Here is a 22,360-nt window from a genome sequence, read left to right on the forward strand (position 1 = left end):
ACTGAGCTGGACAATTTAATAAGTAGTACACTGCTACTTGAGGTGCATGTTCATACAAGCACGGAACTACACGCCCCTCTGTTATTTCTGGTTCATGCAAGCTGGAAAACCCGTGAATGTTGTACTTTTGCTTTTATTCTAGCCACTGTTCACGTTACATACTGTACTATGGGCTACCAAATTTTTTTCTCAGGTGCAATCTACTCGAATGTGCACTGTAGTCAACATGGTCCCATCTTATAAATGGGCGTGGCTTATTTTGATATATGGAGTCCCTGCGGTGGGGTGTATGTGAGTACCTTATTGAATTTTAGTTCCTCTTTGGTAATATTTTCCGAGCCGCTGAACAAACCATCGTGCCAGTTCTGTACCATCTCGCGGACTCCTTCCCACGTATCCCAGTGTTGCGCGTAGTTTCTAGTTATCGACAGTTGAATCTCATCGCCGCAAGTACTAGTGAAAGAAGATTCAGAGTAGGACGAAGTGCTTGTATCCATCGGCTCCGCCATGATGAAAACGTACCAGCTTAGGGATTTCCCCTTAATGTTTATTACTTATAGCGCGCTTATTACAGATGCGCTTCTAACTTTTATTATTACTTGTTGCGCGTCTAAACTTGGGATGCGCGTGTAATGAAATCAAATATTTAATTCTTTGGCTCTAGCTAGCATGTATTTATTTGCCATTTCCCTCAGTTTTCCATAAGTATCAGCTTCACACCATCCATATTCTTCCTGTAAAATCGTGTACACATTATTATACAGCCCATTGTACTTGTACACATCACTCACGTTACACACAGACTTTTCTTTGCCATCGTTGGAGTGAATCACTTGCTGCATTGTATCATCTTTAATATCACAGAGACGATAGTAATTTCCACGTTTGGGAGGTATAATGTTAGCAGAAAACGTGTAATTAGAATTTGATACATCGTCCTTCTTCTTCGGCTGGTGTTCTATTGCATCCAACAAATCTATGGCGCGTGGAACTCTCAGCTCAATCACCTGGTATCTGTAGAACATACAAACTAACTGTAAGGCTGTGCTAAAAATAGCAATACCGTATAGCCTAAATATTTTGAGGGGGAAAATTTTTGCTGATTTCACGGTTTTGGGGGTTATCAGCAAAAATTTTGACTTTGAAATATTTAGACCTCCATGTAGTCTAATACATTTTGGGAGTGTTTGTAAATCCGCAAAAAATATATTTTTCAACCTCAAAATATTTGCCCCTTAAAATATTTAGGCTATACAGTACATATTTTGGCATGAAAATTGCGTATTTGATGTAAGGGTCGATCAAGTGTTTTTCCCAAACATGTAGGGAAAAACACGAGGGGTCTGCAACAAGTGAAAAATTGTCTACGAGATTTACAAGATCTTAAAAGATTCATAGTAAAGATTTATGCTGAAAACTTGTCAAAAGCAAAACAATAGTTTTGCCACCATTAGTATGCGTAGATAAGTGGAAAATTATATAAACTTGGACCAATTTAGAGATTTAAAATTTAGAGATTTTTTTCAATGGCCTACGAGATTTACACTTCATTGCTGACCCCTCAGCAAAACAATTAACCCTATATAATGTCTGCTGCAACTAACAAGACAACAGCACGTTGGTATCATACTCAAACAACAAAAATACAATGGCCATAACACATTGACATATACAGGTAACATTTACAGCAAAAAAAAAATACTCACAGTTTAGCCTCTGGATGTTCCCTGGGATCATAACCAAATCTGATATATGCTGTCTTCCAAGGTCCATTGGAGAAGCAGTACACAATAAAAGGGAGAGCACTAGATAACGCAATACACTATGACAGTTACAGATCATGATCAGTAGAAACTGACGCTTTGTAGGTAGGGAATAAAACTCCTGCATGAAAAGTTAAGGCATTTCTTGTCCACACAGGACAGTCTTCAAACAACTGCAAGAGATAAGAATAAATTGTAATAATGAATGTTCTAAAGAGTACACAATAGAATTGTTATTGATTTCTAGTTTGGGACAGTATTGGACGGCTCTCACACAACCTCTACAACAAATTCCTACAGACAATTTTATTTCTACAGTTCCAACAGAGCTCATTTGCCTGTGTATGACTAAAGCCCAAGGACTCAAGCATCCAATAACTCCAGCTATCGTATGTAATACACAAAATATGAATTCTATAATAACTACAACTCGGCCAATTTCCAACTAATGTATGTATTTAAATCTAGATTATCAATGGATTTATAAAATGGCCAATAAACTGTAGGGATGTACATCACTACAACAGTTTTATAACATACTAACTGGTCTACCTTGTGTATTCTTGTATAGGATGAAGGCGGTGAAATGGAATCAGTTGGTTCACTGGGCACAGCTAACAGTGTTAGGGAAGCATACAATATTACAACACATACTACAATATATATGTACCAGCTATCGCAAAATTTTAATATCTTGGTTAACACAAAAAAAAAATTTTTTTGTCCAGTTAAAGCACATTCATCACCAGATTTCATTTAACCAAACATTAATGATACCTTGTGGGGTGAAAGTTTAGCCCTCCAATTAACTCACAGTGCTTGAGAATAGCACTTAAAACTGAAGGTTGAGCTTGAATTTACCAAAGTATATTTTGCCAAGAGTAATTTATATGAAACCAAAGTTTCCCTCCATATGACATACAACATTTACAAACTGAAGGATACGACCTTTGTGATCAAAGGCAATCGTTTTCAATGGCTTGGAGTAGGAATAGCTCTTTTTCTGAATCTTTGATTATGTAAAAGAAAATAAATACAATAAAAATGACTATATCACTGACTATATCACTTACATCTGTTCTGTATCGAGTCTGATACCTGTAAGGAGAAAAATTTTACTCACTATCACTAAATTAATACATAAGAGCACTCAAATCACCCACCCATCTGTGCAGTAGTAATGTGTGGGTGCGCGCGTGTGCATGTGTGTGTGTGTGTGTGTGTGTGTGTGTGTGTGTGTGTGTGTATACAAGTCGTAACCACCCATTTTCGATGTGGATGATTTTTGTGTGATTTCTTCAAGATAAGCATCATCTCCTGGATGCCTTATTTCCAATTCAAGGTCCAAAGCCCAATGTGTATAGTGCGTGCACTCGTGCATGCATAGTCACATACGAGTACTCCAATGGACGGTCTTGTTTAGTGAGGGGAGTTGGCAGTACAAAAGGAGGTATAGTTTCATCCTTCAACAATGAAATATCATGAAGAGCTATGACAACAAACACATTGTAATCTTGCTACACACTACTACTACTAGGCTAACCATCAGTGCTGTAGGCTCTTGTAGTAGCCATTGTCTCATAAGGTGGAAACACTTGATAATCCAGCATGCCTGCAGTATCAGTAATGTAACATGAAACTCTCTAATAGAGCATACATGTTACCTTTGAATTCATACTTTGACCCTACTACTCCTAACACTTCTGTCTCACACTTGCTCCACTTGGTATCACCCTAATATAGAGGTCTGGTGTGTAGTGTGTGGATATTTATACTGCTAAACTACCTTCTTTCTTCTCCGCTTCACTTTCAATACCAAACCAGTTGCTTTCTCCTTTGGACTGGTCAATGGTGTACAATAAATGTCATCCGGTCTGAATTTTAGTCCCAGTGGGGTTGAACTGTGGTGGGCCTGTAGAATGAGCATATGCAATTTAATATAACACACACACACACACACACACACACACACACACACACACACACACACACACACACACACACATGCACGGATTACATGCACACCACACATGCACGGATTACACGTACACCACACACACACACACACACGGATTACACGCACACTACACACACACGCACATACCCGTGCTACACTTGACTCTCCTCCCAGTGTAGCTAATGCATTATGAACATTCTGCACATTTCCTTAAAGAAATATAAAACAATGCACGCTTATTACATCATTATTTATTCGATAACGGCGTAATCACCTGGATACTCTACACAGAACAATTCATCCAAGTTTCCTGGAAGGGTTAGGGTGACTAGTTCGTTAGTGCCAGCTTCATTTTCTTCCATAACACGTGCGCTTTTAAAAGGTTCGGATTTAATACTACAGGCGCTAAAATGCTTATTTCACGCGGACCTCTACTGCTTACTCGCCTGCTAATCTCTCAAGGCAGCCAGCCATTGTCTTCTTGTTGCAGATTGTGGAGTAATGATGACAGCAAGCTTACTCAACTACAGCTCCAGCGTCCTTCAGGGCCAGCACAAACAAAGAGAGAAGGCGATATGCAAGTTAATAAATTGTCAAAAATTTTGAGAAAATTTAAAGGCGAGACAGAAGAAGAAACTGAGGCTGACAGCAGGTCAGGAAATATTGCATCTCACGTGACCAAATATTCAAGACTTGCGTTTTTACATGAATTTGTGAATCAAGACTGTCAGTAGAAAAGTGACTATGATCAAGAATTTTGCGAGGAATTTTGATGGTCATGATTTTATAATAATCATAGTTCATAGTAGTGCCTTGATCTCTTGATCATCAACCATATTAAAAAAACCTACCATACAGGTTGTGAATGACAAGAGTTTGGCACAACTAAAATTTAGCGGATTTGGTGCAAATTTCTAAAATAAATCTTGTAAGGCTATAGAGCACCTATTTATTGTCGTTTAGGCCCAACCTTTGTATCCAATGCATTTCTAACTCTATTACCACATATCGTGGGTGGCTTCTAATTCCTTTGCTAACTATCCCAAGAACTGTCCATAATTCCTTTAGTGAGTGGATTAACTGCAGAGGTGCTTCTCGTACTGTTCTCCATCTGTAGTGCTGTGTAACAGACCAAACATACATAGCCACGTAGCTTTGCAGTAATCAGTCAGGGTATGTGTTTAACCCCTACTTCAGTCACTTGGAAGGTTCACTATAGTATGTGTATAGGTGGCCTCCCTTGTCTCATAGCTTTATATTTCTACGATCCCTATAAAATTGTATATATACACATAACTAATTTGGTTGAAATATGTATGGCATTTATCCCCATCCTGACTAGCAATCACCTCATACTAGAAACATGACCACTTAGCTAGCTAGTCTGTTGTCTGATATCACCATTGAATGATCCATCTGATTTAGGAATACGGCACACTCTGTGGCCATTACTTTTAAACTATACCCTTGTGCTTCGTCCTCCATTAATAGATGACCATGAAGTGGGTGTTTGACGGCCAGCAACACTTGTTTTATTATGGCCTGTAGTTTGCTGACATGGAAGGCAGAGAAAACCAATCCATGGTCGTAATCAATCGCGATATACTAGAAGCCCATTTAGTCTACTTTCTGAAATACTTAATCACCACAAAACATGCCATATCCTAACATGAGTGGGTGAGAGTACTATTGTGATATATCAAGTTGACTAACTATACGAGGTCATGCCATTCATATAGTATGTACACATTGGATTGAGCCCTGAAGCAGAAAAGTGGATTTTTATCATGAGAGATAACATTTCAGACTAATGCCTTGATGAATACGTTCTATTACTACTGGATTTCATGTTGTCAGGAAAAAAATGGTTTAGAATTGGGTCAACTGGTTGGATTGAATGGTAAACATAAACTGTTCTGCATTAAAAAGTGAACTTAGTGGCCACAGTTTTAAAAATGTTGAGTTAGGGATGGCCAATTATGACAACGAAGGTGCATAGTGGAACTTGAAGTATAGAACGGACATGGATGCCATTCTAGGGGTAGAAATTGTACAGAATTAAAAGCTCTGATTCCATTGTGTTGTTATACAGCCAAATTATGTATAGTTTTAAAACTGCTCCCCCTCCATCCACTACCGTATAGCCAAAATATTTTGAGGAGCGATATCGATATTTTCGAGGTTGAGCAATGTAGCTAAGACTAGAGTTTTCGCTGATTTGCAAACAATCCCCCTTGAAATATGTAGAGTATGTGGTATGCTGTTGTTTTTTTTACATTCAGGGATGTGACAATGCCTGGACCCAAGGATACAAGGCCTGGCCTTCGTGGCCTTGTGGCTAGACGGGGCCCTCGTCATATGGAAGATCAGCGTAAAATGGAAGATCAACCACATGTGCCCAAGGTTGTGCTCTTTGAGGCTACAAGGATGGGTAGGTAATACTACCCCGTGGTGCTGTGATCAACTGTATCTTGTATAGGTATATTTGAAAAACCTAGCGCTGAAGCAAAGGCTGCAGCTGAATCAAGAAGATTAAACTTACTAGAGGTAACAAAATGCCCTGAACTTTATTTTTGAAAATCCAAGCATGCATCCCCACCAAATTGTGTAATGGACTGACAAAAACTATGACTGATTTTTGTAACTACTGAACAGTGTCACATGTACATGGTCCGCCCCTATATTGAACTACCATATTTGCTGTTAAGAGTGTGTACTGTATTCTTAGGAGGATGAAAAGATGTGGGTTAAAAATTGGAACAGGCTAAAGCCAACTAATAACGAATTTGAAACACTGATGGACCAACCCAGCTACCAATACCCCATTGACAACGAAATAGTTAAACAGTAAGAGTGAACTGTTGTATCAAAGTGTGCACGACACATCATGACAGGTCAGAAGCTGATGTTGGGTTTCAAGATCATGTGTTACTTGACCATATGATCAGTGACATACCTAAAAAGGGTTTGTTGTTTTAAAAAAATATTCCTTACCTTAAAGTTATGAATCTTATGAATCTTTTTGTAGGCCCAGTTAGGAAATTTATGCAGCTTGTGATTAGTGGTTTATCAAAGAGTCCGTACTTCACTGTGAAAGAGAAACGGGAACACATCCAGTGGTATAAGAATGTCTTCAAATCTATGTCAGACGACAAAGTCAGGGAAATGCTTTCCAGTAGATCTAGCCGGCACCGAAAAAGGAAGGCTGCAAGAATGAAGGCAGCAAAGGAAAGAGCAGCAACAACGAAACCAAAGATATAGTTCATTTAGTAGCTATGTAGAAATATTTATTGTATAAAAATAGTGACAATTAATAATTTTATACATTCTCGTTGTCATACAAAATGTGATAGCAGAGAGTCAACATGTTACTAAGTTGTATGCTAGTTCAACTCTCCTTGTAATCTGGACCCTACACACAATAAAAATTGTCATGCATACAGTGTGCCATAATGTCATTGACTTACAGCTTCAATTTTTCGATCAAGCATTTTAAAAAACTCGACCTGAGAGTCTGTGCCTGGTCTGTAAAAGAAGAGTGTGACATCATTGTAAGGGGATTTTCCTAAGTGTTTTTACCCTCTAAGTTCTGCCTTGCGTGCTGCAAGGTGAGACGGGAGAGCAGAAGCAACAGGTGGTGGCTCATTCCACAAGACATGATAATCTTGATTTTGCTGTAGTACATCATGGCTGTAGAGAATAAACACTAAATCAACCAGGCATGAGCTTTTCAAAGGTAAGTGTAAATACTGCACCATTTGTGCACAATTAAGTTAAATTCATAAACCTAATCATTTTTTTTTTAATTCACTCAAAATTTAATATATAGACAGGAATCCAATTATAAAGATATGCAGACAGGCACTCTTTATTGACCCACAATCAATGTGCATGAACACAAGGACTTACACTGGATGAGATGGCAAAAGAGAATTAGTTGTGTCACCATCCTCGTTGGTAACCTATGAACACACATGAAGGAACACTAGTAATAGTGATAGGATTGACAGTCGGGCTGCTGGCCATTTCTGACCTATGGTTGCTCCAACATTTGTCTAGCCAAACGTATTTTGGCTGGACAAGTGGGGAAGTAATTAATGGTCTACAAAACATGTCTCCCTAGCTTCAAAAATTTTAAATTCATATTTACAGTTAACAAACACTAACACTTACCAGCTCTTCATTGTTCTGTTCATGTCTGTCATTAGAGGTGGGTGATGGTTGGTTTTCATGTATAGTGGTGTTGTTATTGGTAACTTGATCAGTGGTAAGTGTCCCGCCATTTTCATTAGCAGTAGAATTGGGAGCAACTGCAGTGGTTGTAACAGTCTCTGCTGCAATGAATAAACAAGTTGTAACATCACTGTTGAAGCCTTTTAACATCAAGCAAGTGAGAAAAACAATCATTTATTATTTTCACACCTACTCTTTACGATTATCAGTACAGCTTTAAAAAATCGTATACAAAATCCATACTCACAATACTGTATAGGCTACTATAAACAGCCAAGGAAAAGACCATACTGTAGATACAGACACACAACCATTGCACATATACACACAGTATATGCCTAAGTATGGAGTGCTTTTTTACAAATAATATTAGTTACTTGGCAATGATCCATTGTTATGAGGTTCGGCCGGCTTTGCTAACGGATGAACTACGTTGCTTTTGGAGGGATTACATCCCATTTCTTAGGGGGGATGACTCCAGTATAACCTTATGTCTTAGTGATGCACCATCAGCATTAGAACACTTAGACAAATCTCTTAATCAAACACTGCTAGGTAGCTACACTGGCTGAGTATCCACTGCTAACTACTGGATTATGTTGTAGTCTACACTATCTGACCAGCTGATCAGCAAGTACAAGTGGTATTTTTGAGTACAACCTGAAACACAACGATTATATGCATTCATGTTTCTATTAACACTCAATCACATGCATACAAATCAACCTGCTACTTCACGTTACAAATGAACATCTACTAGTTGTTTAAGTTTATCAAATAACGTTACAGTTACCAGTATAGAAGCATAGATACTTACGACTAAACAACGGTTGCTATCGTCGTATATGGGCGGGGCCTATCTAAGCTAAACTAAACGATGGTGACTCGATTGTGGTTCTTAGTTCAACTGGCTCCTCGTTTTGCTGCGAATACCACTTTACGACACAGCGTTAATGTGCCATTATTGGCGCGCTGTAATGGCACTAATAGACTGTTGTGTTCTGAGCAAAAGCAGAGGAGGACTCCGCAGGTGGTATCAAACCCATCACCTGTGGCTGATATTTTAAATGACAAAGCTAGAGAAAGAAATACTCCACCTCGTACTGCGTCCCACCCCATAAGTGAGTTTTAAAATATCTAGTGGACTCTCAAAATGTTCTTTCCTTTTTAATGCGCACCCACAGTAGAGAGGAATTTGGCTGTAAAGCGGAAAGACAATTTTAGACAAGAAGAAAAAAGTAAGTGTATGCACGCACACACAAACTATTTGTTTCACAACTAAAATGTGATAGACTGGGCTACAAATTAAAAATTAATTCTGATTTAATCAATATTGGTTTTATCAGCACCCATACAGTCATAGCCAAAGACTATTTATCTCTTGTAGATCAATTGATATGGGAAGGACACAAGATTAGAACTAAATGTGGTTTACCTCCTACTGTAAGTTGAACTAACGTAATTATAATTAGTGATAATTTAAAATCCTTTCAGAAAACAAGAAAGCAATGCAAGGTGACAATGCTACACTCCAGCTGGTTATATTGCATTTATTGGTGTTTATAATAGAGAAATAGCAAGAAGGCTACATCAGGCAGTCCTTGTGCTATATGTGCTAATGATATAGAAGTCACTTATGAGGTAAGTATGTGTTTGTAACTACACTACCTACTGTAGAGTGTTGGAGAGAGTTTATTAACTATCGAAAGGGTCATCTTGATAATCTAGACATTTGTCCATCCTTTTATTTGTGTACTCACGTGCACAATTAGACACCTAACTAATGAGGGTCACCTTGATAATTAGGACGCTTGTCCTCCATGGTCACATTTGCTTGTGTACATTTAGATGCCTCAATAACAAGGACACCTTGATAATTTGAACGTTTGTATATTTATACCCCTGAGAGTAAGAGCACCTGTTCCATGATTCAAGGTGTCCGAAATTGAAGGATTCAACTGTAAATTGTTTTTGTGCTTGTCGTACGTATTGACTTAATCAAGTTTTGTATATGCTGTCACCTAATGCAGGATGTTGCGTTACTTCAACAATTTATCTGTCCGTTTACTGGTAAAGTCTTGGATCCTGTTAAAACTGGTAATTAGTTGCGCTTTTTTTACAAAAAAGTTGTGTGAGATAATGCTCTTTAGGCGTGTGCAGACAACAGCAGAAAAAACTTATAGCTGCAATAACAAAGGCACGTGATACTGGTGAGTAAGCTTTGTAAGATAAAAACTGTGCTAAATTTTGTTGTTTCAAAGGTCTACTACAATTTGCAGTGCCCAGACCAGATGTTAGACAGTCATGAATTACAATTAATTGCATGTAATTTACTTATGCTAATCTATTTATAATTGTTTGAATTATCATAGTGATACGGATTATTGTTTATTAACGGAAATTGATACCAGTAGTATACGGTCAATGAAAGGCTCCTTTGCTTCGTGTGATGGTTTAACAGCGTATCAAGGACACGAGCGTTGTATTACTTGTTTAAAAGAACTATGGCCGCACCGTATGGATTTCCAGAACAAGAATTCAGTGCCTGGCAGCCGCCAATTTTCCAACAACCGCGGGTCGGATTGGCAGTAGTATGTCGTTGCCTGACAGATGGCTCTGTAGAATGTTTGCTGCAGCGGAGGGGCCAGCACAGCCACACGCCCGGCAAGTGGTCATTCCCAGGAGGGAGGCTAGACCAAGAAGGCGACTTAGAGCCGGCTGAAGATTTTGGCGCAGTTGGGACGTTAAGAGAACTGGAAGAGGAGTGTGGAGGGGGTACACCGCCTGGTCTACCATCACTCATACATATTATGAGGATGTACAACGATCCCAACCCTGATGGAAAGGTGATAATGACCTAATAAATTGGGATATAGCTACACGAGGCATTAAAATAGAAGCTACCAAACTGCTTGACGTGCTATATTTTACATGCACAAGTTTGAAGGGGGCACCTAATTTTTACTTAAGGTTAATGACATGTTATGTTTGTTGTGACTATGGTATTTGGGCTTGCACTAACTTGCCCACAAATTTGACTAAAATTTCATCCACTGCCAGCTCCTACACTAGTCAGATGACCCCCCTGTTCCCAGAAAGGTTTCACTAGTCTATATATTTAACCTTTTGTTTGGCTACATGGTATTCATAGCTGGATGGGTTTTAATGGGAGGGCTGTCTGAAGTCACCTACAAATTTTGGAATTTGTTAGTCATTTCAATGTTTTTGTATCAGGCAAAGCAGACTATGTATCATGTGTATGCTGTGGATTTGGAGAAGGAGCCAGATTGGGCCCACTGGCAGCCGAGGCCAACGAGAGGACATGAAGAGGAAGTGGATACATCACCAACTGAGCTAATTATTAATGGTAGTCCTGTCCGATGTACTAATGGACAATGCTGGGTCAATTTGGAACAACTCTGTATTCAGTGTTGTCAGAAGGTGAATTATACGTCATAAAATAAAAGTGTGTGTTGGTGACTTGCACCTGTATGAGTAGGTATTATAAAAGTCTTCTATTTTTCAGATGCAAAATTTGGACCAATCTCCACTTCACCCAGGCCTAGTCAAATGGGTACAGAATCATGCCATGAACATTCTAAAATATCTCATAGCCCGCTCACCCAAGATAGCACGTGCAATCCAGAAACCTCTAATGGGGTCCACCAGTAGTGGAGGAGCTGGTATGGCTCCAAGATTTAATCGTTGTGGGTCGGGTGGTAGAACAAAGCGTCGACAATCATCGTCCTCTATGCTCGCTCCACCACTCTTACCTGGACAAGCAGTCATGCAGCCATATCTACCTGTTGTAAATCCTCTACTCTCAGGTGTTGATTTAAGCCAAATGCAGCCAGTCTCTAATATACAAGTGTCCATACCATCTCAGTCAGTGTCTGCACAGGAAGCACTGACTAATAAACAGGGAATGCTACCTGAATCTTCAATCGCTGGAACACATCCAAAGCCTTTCCCTTCAATGACTCCCCTCACCATTCAAACTCAACAGCAGCAGCAACAGTTAATTCAGGAACAACAACAACAACAGCAATCTCATCAAGGATCCATCGTAACAGAAAACATTCCTGACACATCTATCAGTACATTTCCTCAGATGCCCATGCAGGGAAGCCCTTATTTCTCTGCTAACCAGAAACAGCCACTAATGAGTTTGACACCAGACGAGCAACAGTTAGCTCTACTACACTTACTAGCGGAGCAGCAGCAACAACAGCAAATGTTGGCAGCAGCTAACATGGGATTACCATCAAGATCACCTAGGGACGTTCCATGCAGCTATTTTCTAAATGGCAGTTGTCTTTATGGGGACAAGTGTTGGTATTCTCATGTGGTACTACCCAGTTATCCCATGATGACATCTCAACAACCTCCTCTAATGTCACCACAAAGTGCTGCTTCCCATGATGTGTATACATTCCCACAACAGCCAACTGTTGATCAGAACTACTACTATATGCCGTCACCTCCTCAATCACCAATAACATTCTTTCCCAACTCTCCTACATGGCCTATTGGGGGAGGAAACAGGTCCACATTTTTGCCTTATCAAGCTCGTATGCCGAGTGGTGTTCATCATCCTAATAATTCACGGTTCATGTTCACACGATTTCCCATGAATCCAGCTGCTGTCAGAATGCAACACACTACTGCCGCTGCTGCATTCATGGCTGCCAATGGTCCACAGGTAGTCAAGAGAGGTGATCAGTCCTCGCTGAAGTTTGCACTGGTATCTGAAATCCCAATTAATTCTGACATGTCACAGTCACACATCACTCACCTAACCACACGCGGAGACCACTTCTACATAACATTGGATAATGTGTTAAGAGACTATCGTATATCACTACAGCCCTACAGAGTGTCATCAACTGGACAGACGTACACACTGAAGGACAATTCCACATTGCCACAGATAGTATCTTACCTTTACTGCTCCAGAGATACTGGACAACTATTTATTGGAACAAAGAATGGGAGCATCTACCGCTGGGATACTAAACATAGTGAAAGAATAGACATCTGTGTGAACGATGTAAGTTTTATTATGTAAACTTTTTACCATTTGTTTATATATTTCTTTGTTTAGTCGTCAGCTGCAGTCTCGTCACTCATACACTTCTACACATCATTGGGATCACAGATTGTAGTGTCTGGAAGTTGTGTGGGTGTGGTCACCTGGTACATCATGCAGCCACCACAGAAGACCTTCACAGTATTGTTAACTGATCATCGTCATGAACCACATTCTGTCACTTCCATACAGGTGTGTGTACCCATCTGTATGTGTTATGTAGTGCTGCGTGTCTATAATTACTGACACTTTTGTGTTCCTATATACCTAGGACAGATAATAGTACTTTTTTTTGTCTTTATCTACATGGCCAAAGAATTATGCAGGCAAAGTTTTAGTCTTGTATGCTAAAACATTTACTGTACTACAAAATATTAGTAACAGCTAGATAAGATAATGAGAGTTAAAGTTGAGAATCCATTGCTATGGTACCGCCCAAACGCAACGTCGTTTCTTGTGAGTGCATGCGATCAAAAAACTTGCTCAGTTTTTTAATCGCGCGCACTCTCGAGAAATGACGCTCCACTTGGGCGGTACCGTAGGTAAGTTTTTTCCTATGTCCTTAAAGGCTGGTTTTAAAACTTCTAGAATTGTGAAAACAGTAAACGTATATTACTCATAAATTCTGGTGAAGGGAAATTTTTAGAGAGAATTATTTTACAAAATCCTCAAATATAACCTACTTCTGCAAACTGAACCTTTTATGTATAACATACATTCATAGATGAACAATATTAATGGTGTGAAATGCAGATTTCACCTTTGCTAGGCCAAGCCAGTATTGTTGTCTCTAGTCACTCCACTACCTTTGTGTAGGCTGTAAAAGCCTACATCTGTCTCCAGAAAGCAGACCCGACAAGTCAAGGCAAAGTTGTTATAAAATTGTTTGCCTGGTCATGCTGGTGTTTCCTTTAAAATAATTTGTGCAAAAATCCAAAAATTAATAAAACCATCAACTCACTAAATTATATCTATGAACTCAAATGTGATGCTGAAAATATTATTTTAAAATCTTGTGATGTTGGGTGAATGGCATTTCAATACTTCAACAAATTCTGTTGACATCAATAATCTACAAAACCAACCTGTACATGTACAAATTTATTAACACAAGCCACACAGATTTGCATACTAGACTGTATACATGCTATGTGACATCCTATGTGGAATAGAAGTAAGGTTGAAATTTTTACTGACAGCTGGCTCCAGTCCTTATAAAATTTGTTGTGTAGTTTGTAGGTCGTATGATATAATAGCTGTAACATTTTTTGTGTTGTTTATTTACCCGTAGTTGCTTGGCAGTATTCTCCTGTCAGGATCAGTTGATGGTACTGTACATTGTTGGAACATGCAATCATCGCGTCCAGTAATCACTGCCACAATCAGAGCTCACTCTGTATCACTCAGTCAAATCCACGTCATTAATTCACAACATTTTGTCACCATCGGAAGTAATTCTGATTTCCCAATATCTCTTTCTGTGGAATCATCAGATACGGGTGTAGCTAATGAGCCCAAGTCTAGCTCTGCTTCTAACAATGGCACAGCTGCTGTAACCCCTGATGATTTGGCTACCAGCGTCATCAAGTTAGCGCTGGAATCTTCAGGTGGAGACAAGAGCAATGGTAGAACTAACACGCCTGTTGTGACATTATGGAAATTTGAGAACCCACCAAAATCTGTGAAGACATTTACAGAGTTTGGAACAATAATTTCATCGTCCGTTCTGGTAACCAAATTTGCCGGTTCATTTTTAGCAATGGCACTACAACGTGGATCAATAGTTGTCTACCATGTGCCAAATTTTACAGCATTGCCAGAATTTCCTGTCAACAATGCAGCAGGTGTAGCATCCTGTAAACTCCTGTCTTTGTCTCTAGCCAGAGAATTACCCAGCCAGTCCCCTAGTCGGGAGATAATGCTAACAGTTGTACAGTCAGACAATACTGTGAAAGTCTATCAGGTAAAATGACTTAACAGAACAAAGGTACACAATTTTTAATATAAAGCTGTTTTAGGCGTACATGATATTTTTATACATGTATATATTATTATATCGAACAATTTTGTAAATAATTTATAATAGTTTTTGGAAACAACATAATGAATGGCAATAGTCAAAGTTTTTTCATTGTTATTATGTACATAAATATACGTGCATTATTAAGGTTACATTGTACATATATTTTGTGTTGCACTGTATGTATGGTATGTAAATATGTCTTTGTGAATTGAATGGCTAAATTTTTAGGTTGATTTTAATCAAATAGTTCTTGCAAGTGGGTGTGATGAATCCATGGGGTGCATGAACATATAAGAGGCATCATCGCCTGCACCAATGGTGTGGTATGCAGGGTGAATTCCAGTGTAATAATCGTCAGGGCCAGAAAACTGGCTTGCATAATATTCCTCCGGGCCAGAGAACTCTTGAAACTCCTGGTCAATGGGATATTGAAACTCCTGGTTAATGGGATAGTGTGTGTTTAAAGGTGACTGCATGTCCAAGACATCGTAAACATCATTCAAATCCTCGGGGAATTGATAACTGTCATTATAGTCTTCGTAATAAGGATCAAGATCATCTATAATTGCTTGGCCTGTTGTCATTTCTAGCCATTGAAAGTTGTGCCACTTAAACCGATCATGTTGTACTCTAATTGCTAGTTGTTCGTCACATTCCTATTCAAAGAACATGAGCGAGTTTTGACATTGTGTTAAACTTACTGCTAGTATGTCTAATGCTTTACTGCTCATTTTTGCCACTTCCTTGTTCTTGTCATTCATCAGCTCCAGCAAATATTCTGCAACTTCTAACACACTATTAAGGCTAACATAACAAACTCAGTAATTAAAAAAAAAATTTATAACACTTAAGAAGGTCTGCATTATACAGTTGAAGCTATACAATAAATATGGACACCTTAGGACTGAGTGTCCTGAGTTTTGTCAGCTTATGTTGTACGATGTGATATTGTAACTGAAGCGTTGAATAGCAAGTCCACATTGTTCCACTGTAGAGTTAGCATCAAAACAAAAGGCTTTTAGGTACACTCTTTTAGACTCGCTGTTAAAAATACATTAGGATACGAGTATCTTTAGAAATAGCCATTTTCACATCTTCATGGCTGATCAGCTGACAGAAGGCACACACGATACACAACACAGCATCGTCATCTTCTTGTCTTGCTACACACACACACACAACAATTAGTACAGCTAGTTCACCCACACTATCATATTACAACAGGTGATAATGATTGTGAATTAGTACACTGACTTGGTACATAGTGATACATCTATAACCAGTCAATGTACAGTGAAACCGCATCAAGTGAGGCCTTGTATGGGACCAAAAAATCTGGCCCGCAATAATGAGATTAATGAGGTCATGAAGTACACCTATGGGACATACTTGACATGGTCACTATAATGAGGTGGTCTTATTAAAGAGGTAGCCACTGCAGCAAGGTTTCACACTGCATTTATGACAGATAACAAAATGTTGCACCAATAATCAGCTATCCTATAATGTAATGCCTTTTGAATTCAATTAAAAGGGAGCATAGTGAAACCTGTCTAGTAAAGGTCACCTGTTTAAACAACCAATTTTAAAGGGATACAAACACCTGCCTAATGTAATCACCTGCTTACTAAAATTAACAAATTTTTGGCCCATGGGTGACTGGGTCAAATCCAAACAATTCATGATGAATTACCCGTGAAATAATGGAACTGTTAGCTATGCTGTGTAGCCAGTGCGTACATATGGTTTGTGTGAGCTTGTGCACTCAATTTGAGGGACCCAGTCTATGTACACTGTGTGTATATGCTTTGACAAACAAACAAGAATAATCAGCCCCTCATTAAACCACAGTGCTTTACTGTAGGTACAGTGCAGCACATTAAGAAGTTACTGCTTCATTGTTGTCAAGCCACCTTGCCACATTTAATCCAGTTATATAATTTTGTAGTTGGTATTTATGCCATGGGACTATATTCCTAGCAATTATTATTTATTCTTAATCCAATGTGTGTACATACTTTAATTGCCCACTAATTTGGCTATATTAAAATAAATCTACTTAACGCTGATTTTCATTTTAGCTTTTTAATCTAAAGAGTATTGCAACTTAAATAAGCCAATATATTTTTATAAGTTTAAAAATTAACTTTTTCCTTTTTTAGTACAGTGAAACCTCATTAAGCCACATGCCGCAATAAGGAGGTCATGAAGTACACCTTAGCTATGTTTGGGACCTACTTGGCATGGTCACTATAATGAGGTGGTCTTATTAACATCGATGAAGTTATATACCTACATACATACACAGTTAAGAAATATACTATGTTTCTTACATTTCAGTTCACCAAGCAGTTTATCAGTGATGTGATATTGTAGGAACTGTATGGCACAATCTTTATCAAGTGATAGGGTTGTCGTCAATCTGATTACCGCCAACATTAACTCATCGTCTGGCGGCAATGCCTATATCATTGCAATAATATTATAGTACAACAAATAAATAGTGAAACAGCGCACACACTATTCAGGCACTGCCTAAGAGTCAGTGCAATTTAACACCCTGAGCAGGTCTTGTACCCTGTAAAGTACTACACCCTCTCTCTTTGGAGCCATGCTGAAGTGGCCTTATTAGTAACGTGGCCTAATTTTCAGGGGACTAAATGTGTGTATGCTAGCGAATACAAATGGCAAACCACATATACAACAGTGCACACCTTACCAATTCACTGGCTTCCAGCTTCTTCATGATATAAGGTATCAACTGGTATTTAGTGGCAAGCCGGTTGAAGTCCAGGTCAGGTAAATTAATGTTTGCCAGTATGCTAATAGTCTCAGTCACCAATTCAGTGTCCACAGAACTGATTACCAACTCACCCAATGGTGACACAAAGTCCTAAAACACAACAATGTTAATTGAGATATGAACAATACAGCGGGACCCCTCTATTGTGGACACATTGAATGTAATGTCCTTATTACTGATTTCAGGGGTGTGTGTGCACTAATACAAATGGGACCACGGATAAGTGTCCTGATTGTCCAGGTAACAACTTTTAAGGGTGTCCTTCTAGATCTCTCTAACCAGGAATAATTTCTTGATATCTTGGTCAGAGTGTTGTGATATGTTTCTTATCATCTTCATCAACAAGGAGTCCTGTGTCTGTAGTGCCCTCTTCATCAGCAGCTTCAGTCCAGGTCCCTTCACCATCATCTTGACATTTTGTTCATCGCAGGACAAGTTGATACCAACCGCTACTAGCTCCTGCTGTACCCAGTCCTCACGGCACTCCAAAATTAGCTTCATTAGCTGCAGTTATTCATGAAACAGATGGTACTGTATACATCCAGAGATATATAAGTATCTGTGTATACGTGTGTACTGTGGTGTATAATGGCCATGCAAAGTGGCATTGTGTGTGTATAGCGTATGTGTGTGCTAGCATCACATGCATAGCATTTCGTGTGTACGTGTACTACATACAAATGGTGCATACCATTATGTTCCCAATTTAACCACAGATGAACACATGTGCAGTGTAGTGTGCATGTGTACATGATACAAACACAGCAATGCTTTGACTACAAGGTCTTCCATACAACACACAACATGGTACACCCACCATAGGAATGCAGTCAGTGTAGCTGAACAATGCACTACACTTGTCACTCATACTGATGTGGTAGAGGATACACAACACTACTACACGATGGCATTCATCCTCTAGAGTAAGTACATGTTTACATAAGTGCAGTTCAGTGATATTAAATACATGAATTACACAAAATTTAACTCAATTACACACACAATTACAATCAATAAATACACATTATGATGCATTAAATACTGTAGAAATACAAACATGAGATACATACGTACGTACTCAATAGGGCAACATATTTAGGGAGATACCCTTCTTTGACCATTTCATCTCTCAGACTAGGATCAAATGACAGATTGAGCAGCAAACGAAGTGTTACATTCATCAGGGTCTATTAACAGACAGTACACAACCTTATATAGATAATTCAATATTGTATTTTAGGACAGACCTCATTTTTGGATGTGATGATCTTCAACAGCTTCTTAATAATGCCAATATTTCCCTACATTAAATAATATTTGCATTAATATGCCAACACAGCGACTGAAGACTTAACAGTAAAACATGTGGCCTTAATAATGAGGTGGTCTTATTAATGAGGTCATAAAGTACACCTTGGGACCTACTTGATATGGTCACTATAATGAGGTGATCTTATAATAGGTTTCATTTATAATACAATACACACCATGTCATCCTTGTTCTCAGCAAAAATACTGAGTTTCTTGAGAAAGGAGACCACCAGGATTAGTAGCTCTTCATTGTTACGCTCCAACATTTTCATCAACATGGGAATAAGATTCTTGTTCCTCATCTTCAGTTCCACTCTAGTGTCCTCAGCAACGTTCAGTAATAAGTAGAATGCAACTGATACAAGGAAATCATTCGTGGTAATATGGGTAACATCTTTGTACAAGTGTGTGTGTGTGTGTGTGTGTGTGTGTGTGTGTGTGTGTGTGTGTGTGTGTGTGTGTGTGTGTGTGTGTGTGTGTGTGTGTGTGTGTGTGTGTGTGTGTGTGTGTGTGTGTGTGTGTGTGTGAGCAAGCGTGCGTGCATATGGGTGCAACACTAACCTCTTAAAAGGGTCTCTTGTTTCTTCACCAATGTCATCAACTTTTTTCTACTCCGTTCAGTGTCCTTCTTGATCTCAGCATTGTCAGGGTCCATTTTCACTGCAAGATTGCCAACAGACTTAAAATGTTATTTCACAGTACGTATACACCTCTCTTCTTTTTCTTCTCAACTTCTTCACTCAAGGAATCGTATCGTTTAATCTCATGCTCAACAACTTGCATGCACAGAGAACCAACCTAACAACATGTACAAGATTGTAAGCCAGTGAAACATTACACCAGAGAAAATAATAAATGTAGCAATGTATCAAATGACTAAGCATTAGCATGCTCTCACATTAGTTATTGCTGCATTGAAATTGCATAGCATATACAATGTTCAGAAGCTTTCACTACAATATTTAATATGTTCACTGCATTTTTCCCTGATCCCCAATGTTGCCCCATGTACGTAGCTACACTAAACACGTTGAATCTGTCACAGCTACCTTGTAGTGTGCCACTATCAGATGAAACTGTGAGAAGGTGGAGAGGCAGAAGAAGATGTAGACAATGTTAGTTGACAGGTCAATGCTCTTCTTCCAATCGTCCCTGAACACTCGAGATACAGCAGACAACATCGACTCTGCCATAAGAGAACATCACGCAATAATATCAATCACAAGAACAATATTCTGCTAATCTCTGTATACGATTAGAGAGTAAGCAGATAAATACTATATATCCCATCTGAAGCATACAAAGTGTAACACAAAATAAACCAACACTTTGTATATACTACAAAGTGATATGCTTCATATACCTACACACAATACTAAAGTACACACATGCATGCATACTACAAGAAAATACAAACAAGCACATGTGCAGACATATAAAAAAAGGAAAGTCTTCAGCTGCCACTTGCGAAAAACCACATCTACGTACTTGGGAACCAGATAATAGCAGGGAAATCAATGGGACACACATCATGCACTCTTACCACTTGAAGCTAGCTCTTGGAGATTATCAGGATTTCGGGCCAGTTGCAAAATCAATTTAGTGCCACGTATTTTAGCCTGCAAATCATCATACAACAACTCCAAATAACTGTCCAATTCAGCCATATCAGCTTTATCATCACCCTACAAACACCATCCACCTTATTACGGCATCATGTAAGCAAGAAATCAACAGCCAATCTATATTATACTAATTGCTTTACAGCACAACAGAATGGGAAAATAACCTCCTGAGACTATAAAAACTTCTAAAGACTGTAAGACTAAAGACATCTGAAGTCTGATAGCAACTTATGTTATATCCTATAGTTAAGTGAACATAAACCCTCAGAGCCTAGGATTCAAACTACAGGCCACCCAATTTCAGGTACAACACCATTGAAGTACAACACTCCTAGCAGCTTCCACACGTATGTAACCTACAAACACAAGCTACACATAGTCTCGTGTGGCCAGACCTTTTCCGTGCAGCTGCTTATTGATTGAAAATTATAAGAGCCGTGCTACAAGGATCTGGAATAGTTCGTAAACATAAAAATTTTTAATTGGTGATGATTGACTGACTAGGTAACACCTAAGATACATAGGTACAAAGTGCAACAGATCTTCTTCCCCATTGAATCTTTAGTCTGTTCTAATTGGCAAATCCGCTTAAAATCTTTCACCTACATTCCCTGTAAATCAAGATGAACTGAGCTTGTTTGTCTACATTCAACTGTACTTGTAAAAGATTTAGTGGTAGGTAGAAGGCAAAACCCACATGGGTCCGTAGTTATCATCCCAGAGGCCATCCTTAAGTAATTACACTACTTTGGTGAGTAAGGGATTGCGTGAGCCAATTTAAACTCACCAACCAATAGGGATTGTAAATACGTGAACTATTCCAGACCCTTGTAGTGCAGCGCTTATAATTTCCAATCGATAAGCAGCTGTGCGGAAAGGGTCTGGCCACACAAGACTATGCTACACATATATAATCTTATACTCACATCATCAGCAGGTGGAATAGCCTGGTTAACAGTCAATCCAGAGCTAGAATCTACAGTACACCACAACACTACACAAAGCTTATAATTGTAGCTATTACCTTTCTTGTCTAGTTTTCTTTTCTGAAGGTAAGCTAGCAGCTGCTCGAGCTCAGGCAGTCGAGTTGGTTGAATCAGGTTACACTGAGCTATCAGCTGTTTAGCTATCACAGTGATATTACTAGAAGATGTTAATCCAGACACGTTTACTCTGTATGAAATATTGTATACAATATATCACAAGGATGGAGCCATTTCATACATCTTCTTGCATTCCTTCCTGTCTGCTACAATAGGTTCGCCATACTCGGTAGTGATGTACGCCTCTACATCGTAATGGACCACTATGGCGTTCTTGCTCGGGTGGACGTCCAAGGGACCCTCAAGGGTCCGCCTGTAAACACAAATATACGGTAAAAATAGTACGCATAAAGTAGCGAGTATTACGTTGTTACTAGAGCTTGTTCTGATGGCTGCATCTAGCGGTAGAGCCTCGCCATCACATGGACAAACACGAATCTTACATGTTTCCAAGTGGGCACTAGTTAGAACTAAACAACGTAATTATGATAATTGCATAACTACCCAATTGTA

The 22,360-nt window shown here is 38.9% G+C and overlaps 7 protein-coding genes across 9 annotated transcripts in view; 3 read left to right on the forward strand and 4 right to left on the reverse strand.

Moving 5' to 3' along the window:
- The window catches only part of LOC136266871 (uncharacterized), a 43,317-nt gene extending 42,734 nt beyond the window's left edge, over positions 1–583 (reverse strand). The window contains exon 1 of one of the 2 annotated variants that reach the window (XM_066061894.1): positions 300–583. In XM_066061894.1, the coding sequence (XP_065917966.1) occupies positions 300–509 (210 nt within the window). In that variant the 5' untranslated portion in view covers positions 510–583. The remainder of the gene's footprint in view (positions 1–299) is intronic. The other variant, XM_066061893.1, reaches the window with a different exon arrangement.
- LOC136266872 (general transcription factor 3C polypeptide 5-like) lies at positions 522–4,144 on the reverse strand. The gene is made up of 13 exons (XM_066061895.1): positions 3,995–4,144; positions 3,868–3,929; positions 3,550–3,675; positions 3,428–3,497; positions 3,307–3,375; positions 3,159–3,252; positions 2,837–2,861; positions 2,709–2,772; positions 2,316–2,377; positions 1,860–1,936; positions 1,707–1,805; positions 792–1,014; positions 522–734 (listed from the first exon to the last, which is right to left on the reverse strand). The coding sequence occupies exons 1-13, from the start codon at positions 4,080–4,082 to the stop codon at positions 639–641; spliced, it is 1,155 nt and encodes a 384-aa protein (XP_065917967.1). The 5' UTR covers positions 4,083–4,144; the 3' UTR covers positions 522–638.
- LOC136266873 (small ribosomal subunit protein mS31-like) lies at positions 4,086–7,195 on the forward strand. Its single transcript, XM_066061897.1, has 6 exons — positions 4,086–4,372; positions 6,003–6,151; positions 6,200–6,267; positions 6,449–6,567; positions 6,615–6,685; positions 6,749–7,195. The coding sequence occupies exons 1-6, from the start codon at positions 4,131–4,133 to the stop codon at positions 6,979–6,981; spliced, it is 882 nt and encodes a 293-aa protein (XP_065917969.1). The 5' UTR covers positions 4,086–4,130; the 3' UTR covers positions 6,982–7,195.
- LOC136266876 (uncharacterized) lies at positions 6,986–8,925 on the reverse strand. 2 transcript variants are annotated; one of them, XM_066061900.1, is made up of 7 exons: positions 8,771–8,925; positions 8,331–8,613; positions 7,894–8,054; positions 7,630–7,682; positions 7,300–7,410; positions 7,188–7,245; positions 6,986–7,132 (listed from the first exon to the last, which is right to left on the reverse strand). In XM_066061900.1, exons 2-7 carry the CDS (start codon positions 8,410–8,412, stop codon positions 7,109–7,111), a joined length of 489 nt encoding a protein of 162 aa, XP_065917972.1. In that variant the 5' UTR covers positions 8,413–8,613; positions 8,771–8,925; the 3' UTR covers positions 6,986–7,108. The 2 variants fall into 2 exon arrangements, with proteins under 2 accessions (XP_065917972.1, XP_065917973.1); XM_066061901.1 differs by having other exon boundaries at positions 8,680–8,828.
- Positions 8,796–10,354, forward strand: LOC136266875 (small ribosomal subunit protein mS40-like). Its single transcript, XM_066061899.1, has 8 exons — positions 8,796–9,074; positions 9,138–9,191; positions 9,341–9,396; positions 9,448–9,468; positions 9,523–9,594; positions 9,984–10,050; positions 10,104–10,163; positions 10,215–10,354. The coding sequence occupies exons 1-8, from the start codon at positions 8,831–8,833 to the stop codon at positions 10,259–10,261; spliced, it is 621 nt and encodes a 206-aa protein (XP_065917971.1). The 5' UTR covers positions 8,796–8,830; the 3' UTR covers positions 10,262–10,354.
- Positions 10,336–15,309, forward strand: LOC136266869 (uncharacterized). The gene is made up of 5 exons (XM_066061891.1): positions 10,336–10,799; positions 11,188–11,394; positions 11,480–13,003; positions 13,058–13,234; positions 14,334–15,309. The coding sequence occupies exons 1-5, from the start codon at positions 10,458–10,460 to the stop codon at positions 15,012–15,014; spliced, it is 2,931 nt and encodes a 976-aa protein (XP_065917963.1). The 5' UTR covers positions 10,336–10,457; the 3' UTR covers positions 15,015–15,309.
- On the reverse strand, positions 15,147–22,356 carry LOC136266870 (kinesin-associated protein 3-like). Its single transcript, XM_066061892.1, has 18 exons — positions 22,214–22,356; positions 22,029–22,160; positions 21,829–21,977; positions 21,731–21,780; positions 20,723–20,864; positions 20,229–20,365; positions 19,890–19,977; positions 19,741–19,839; positions 19,356–19,534; positions 19,116–19,169; positions 18,947–19,055; positions 18,686–18,786; positions 18,148–18,372; positions 17,785–17,958; positions 17,399–17,528; positions 16,130–16,228; positions 15,767–15,852; positions 15,147–15,721 (listed from the first exon to the last, which is right to left on the reverse strand). Exons 1-18 carry the CDS (start codon positions 22,243–22,245, stop codon positions 15,305–15,307), a joined length of 2,403 nt encoding a protein of 800 aa, XP_065917964.1. The 5' UTR covers positions 22,246–22,356; the 3' UTR covers positions 15,147–15,304.
- Positions 22,357–22,360: the final 4 nt, after the last annotated feature.

This window comes from Dysidea avara, chromosome 9, assembly GCF_963678975.1.
Source record: "Dysidea avara chromosome 9, odDysAvar1.4, whole genome shotgun sequence".
Lineage (NCBI taxonomy): Eukaryota > Metazoa > Porifera > Demospongiae > Dictyoceratida > Dysideidae > Dysidea > Dysidea avara.

Excerpts from the sequence above, each read along its gene's own strand:
- LOC136266872 (XM_066061895.1), bottom strand. The coding sequence starts at position 4,082 with ATGGAAGAAAATGAAGCTGGCACTAACGAACTAGTCACCCTAACCCTT. Across the intron at positions 3,498-3,549 it reads TGAAGCGGAGAAGAAAGAAG|GGTGATACCAAGTGGAGCAA; the intron begins GTAGTTTAGCAG and ends CCTCTATATTAG. Across the intron at positions 1,937-2,315 it reads CCTATACAAGAATACACAAG|TTGTTTGAAGACTGTCCTGT; the intron begins GTAGACCAGTTA and ends TATCTCTTGCAG.
- LOC136266873 (XM_066061897.1), top strand. The coding sequence starts at position 4,131 with ATGCTTATTTCACGCGGACCTCTACTGCTTACTCGCCTGCTAATCTCT. Across the intron at positions 4,373-6,002 it reads GAAACTGAGGCTGACAGCAG|GGATGTGACAATGCCTGGAC; the intron begins GTCAGGAAATAT and ends TTTTACATTCAG. Across the intron at positions 6,686-6,748 it reads CAGTGACATACCTAAAAAGG|GCCCAGTTAGGAAATTTATG; the intron begins GTTTGTTGTTTT and ends ATCTTTTTGTAG.
- LOC136266876 (XM_066061900.1), bottom strand. The coding sequence starts at position 8,412 with ATGGGATGTAATCCCTCCAAAAGCAACGTAGTTCATCCGTTAGCAAAG. Across the intron at positions 8,055-8,330 it reads TAACAATGGATCATTGCCAA|CAGAGACTGTTACAACCACT; the intron begins GTAACTAATATT and ends TATTCATTGCAG. Across the intron at positions 7,133-7,187 it reads TTGATCGAAAAATTGAAGCT|GGTCCAGATTACAAGGAGAG; the intron begins GTAAGTCAATGA and ends TATTGTGTGTAG.
- LOC136266875 (XM_066061899.1), top strand. The coding sequence starts at position 8,831 with ATGGTGACTCGATTGTGGTTCTTAGTTCAACTGGCTCCTCGTTTTGCT. Across the intron at positions 9,192-9,340 it reads TTTTAGACAAGAAGAAAAAA|ATCAATTGATATGGGAAGGA; the intron begins GTAAGTGTATGC and ends TATCTCTTGTAG. Across the intron at positions 10,051-10,103 it reads CTTGGATCCTGTTAAAACTG|GCGTGTGCAGACAACAGCAG; the intron begins GTAATTAGTTGC and ends AATGCTCTTTAG.
- LOC136266869 (XM_066061891.1), top strand. The coding sequence starts at position 10,458 with ATGGCCGCACCGTATGGATTTCCAGAACAAGAATTCAGTGCCTGGCAG. Across the intron at positions 10,800-11,187 it reads ATCCCAACCCTGATGGAAAG|GCAAAGCAGACTATGTATCA; the intron begins GTGATAATGACC and ends TTTTTGTATCAG. Across the intron at positions 13,235-14,333 it reads ATTCTGTCACTTCCATACAG|TTGCTTGGCAGTATTCTCCT; the intron begins GTGTGTGTACCC and ends ATTTACCCGTAG.
- LOC136266870 (XM_066061892.1), bottom strand. The coding sequence starts at position 22,245 with ATGCAGCCATCAGAACAAGCTCTAGTAACAAC. Across the intron at positions 20,366-20,722 it reads CCAAGAGCTAGCTTCAAGTG|AGTCGATGTTGTCTGCTGTA; the intron begins GTAAGAGTGCAT and ends CTCTTATGGCAG. Across the intron at positions 19,056-19,115 it reads TCATCACATCCAAAAATGAG|ACCCTGATGAATGTAACACT; the intron begins GTCTGTCCTAAA and ends GTCTGTTAATAG.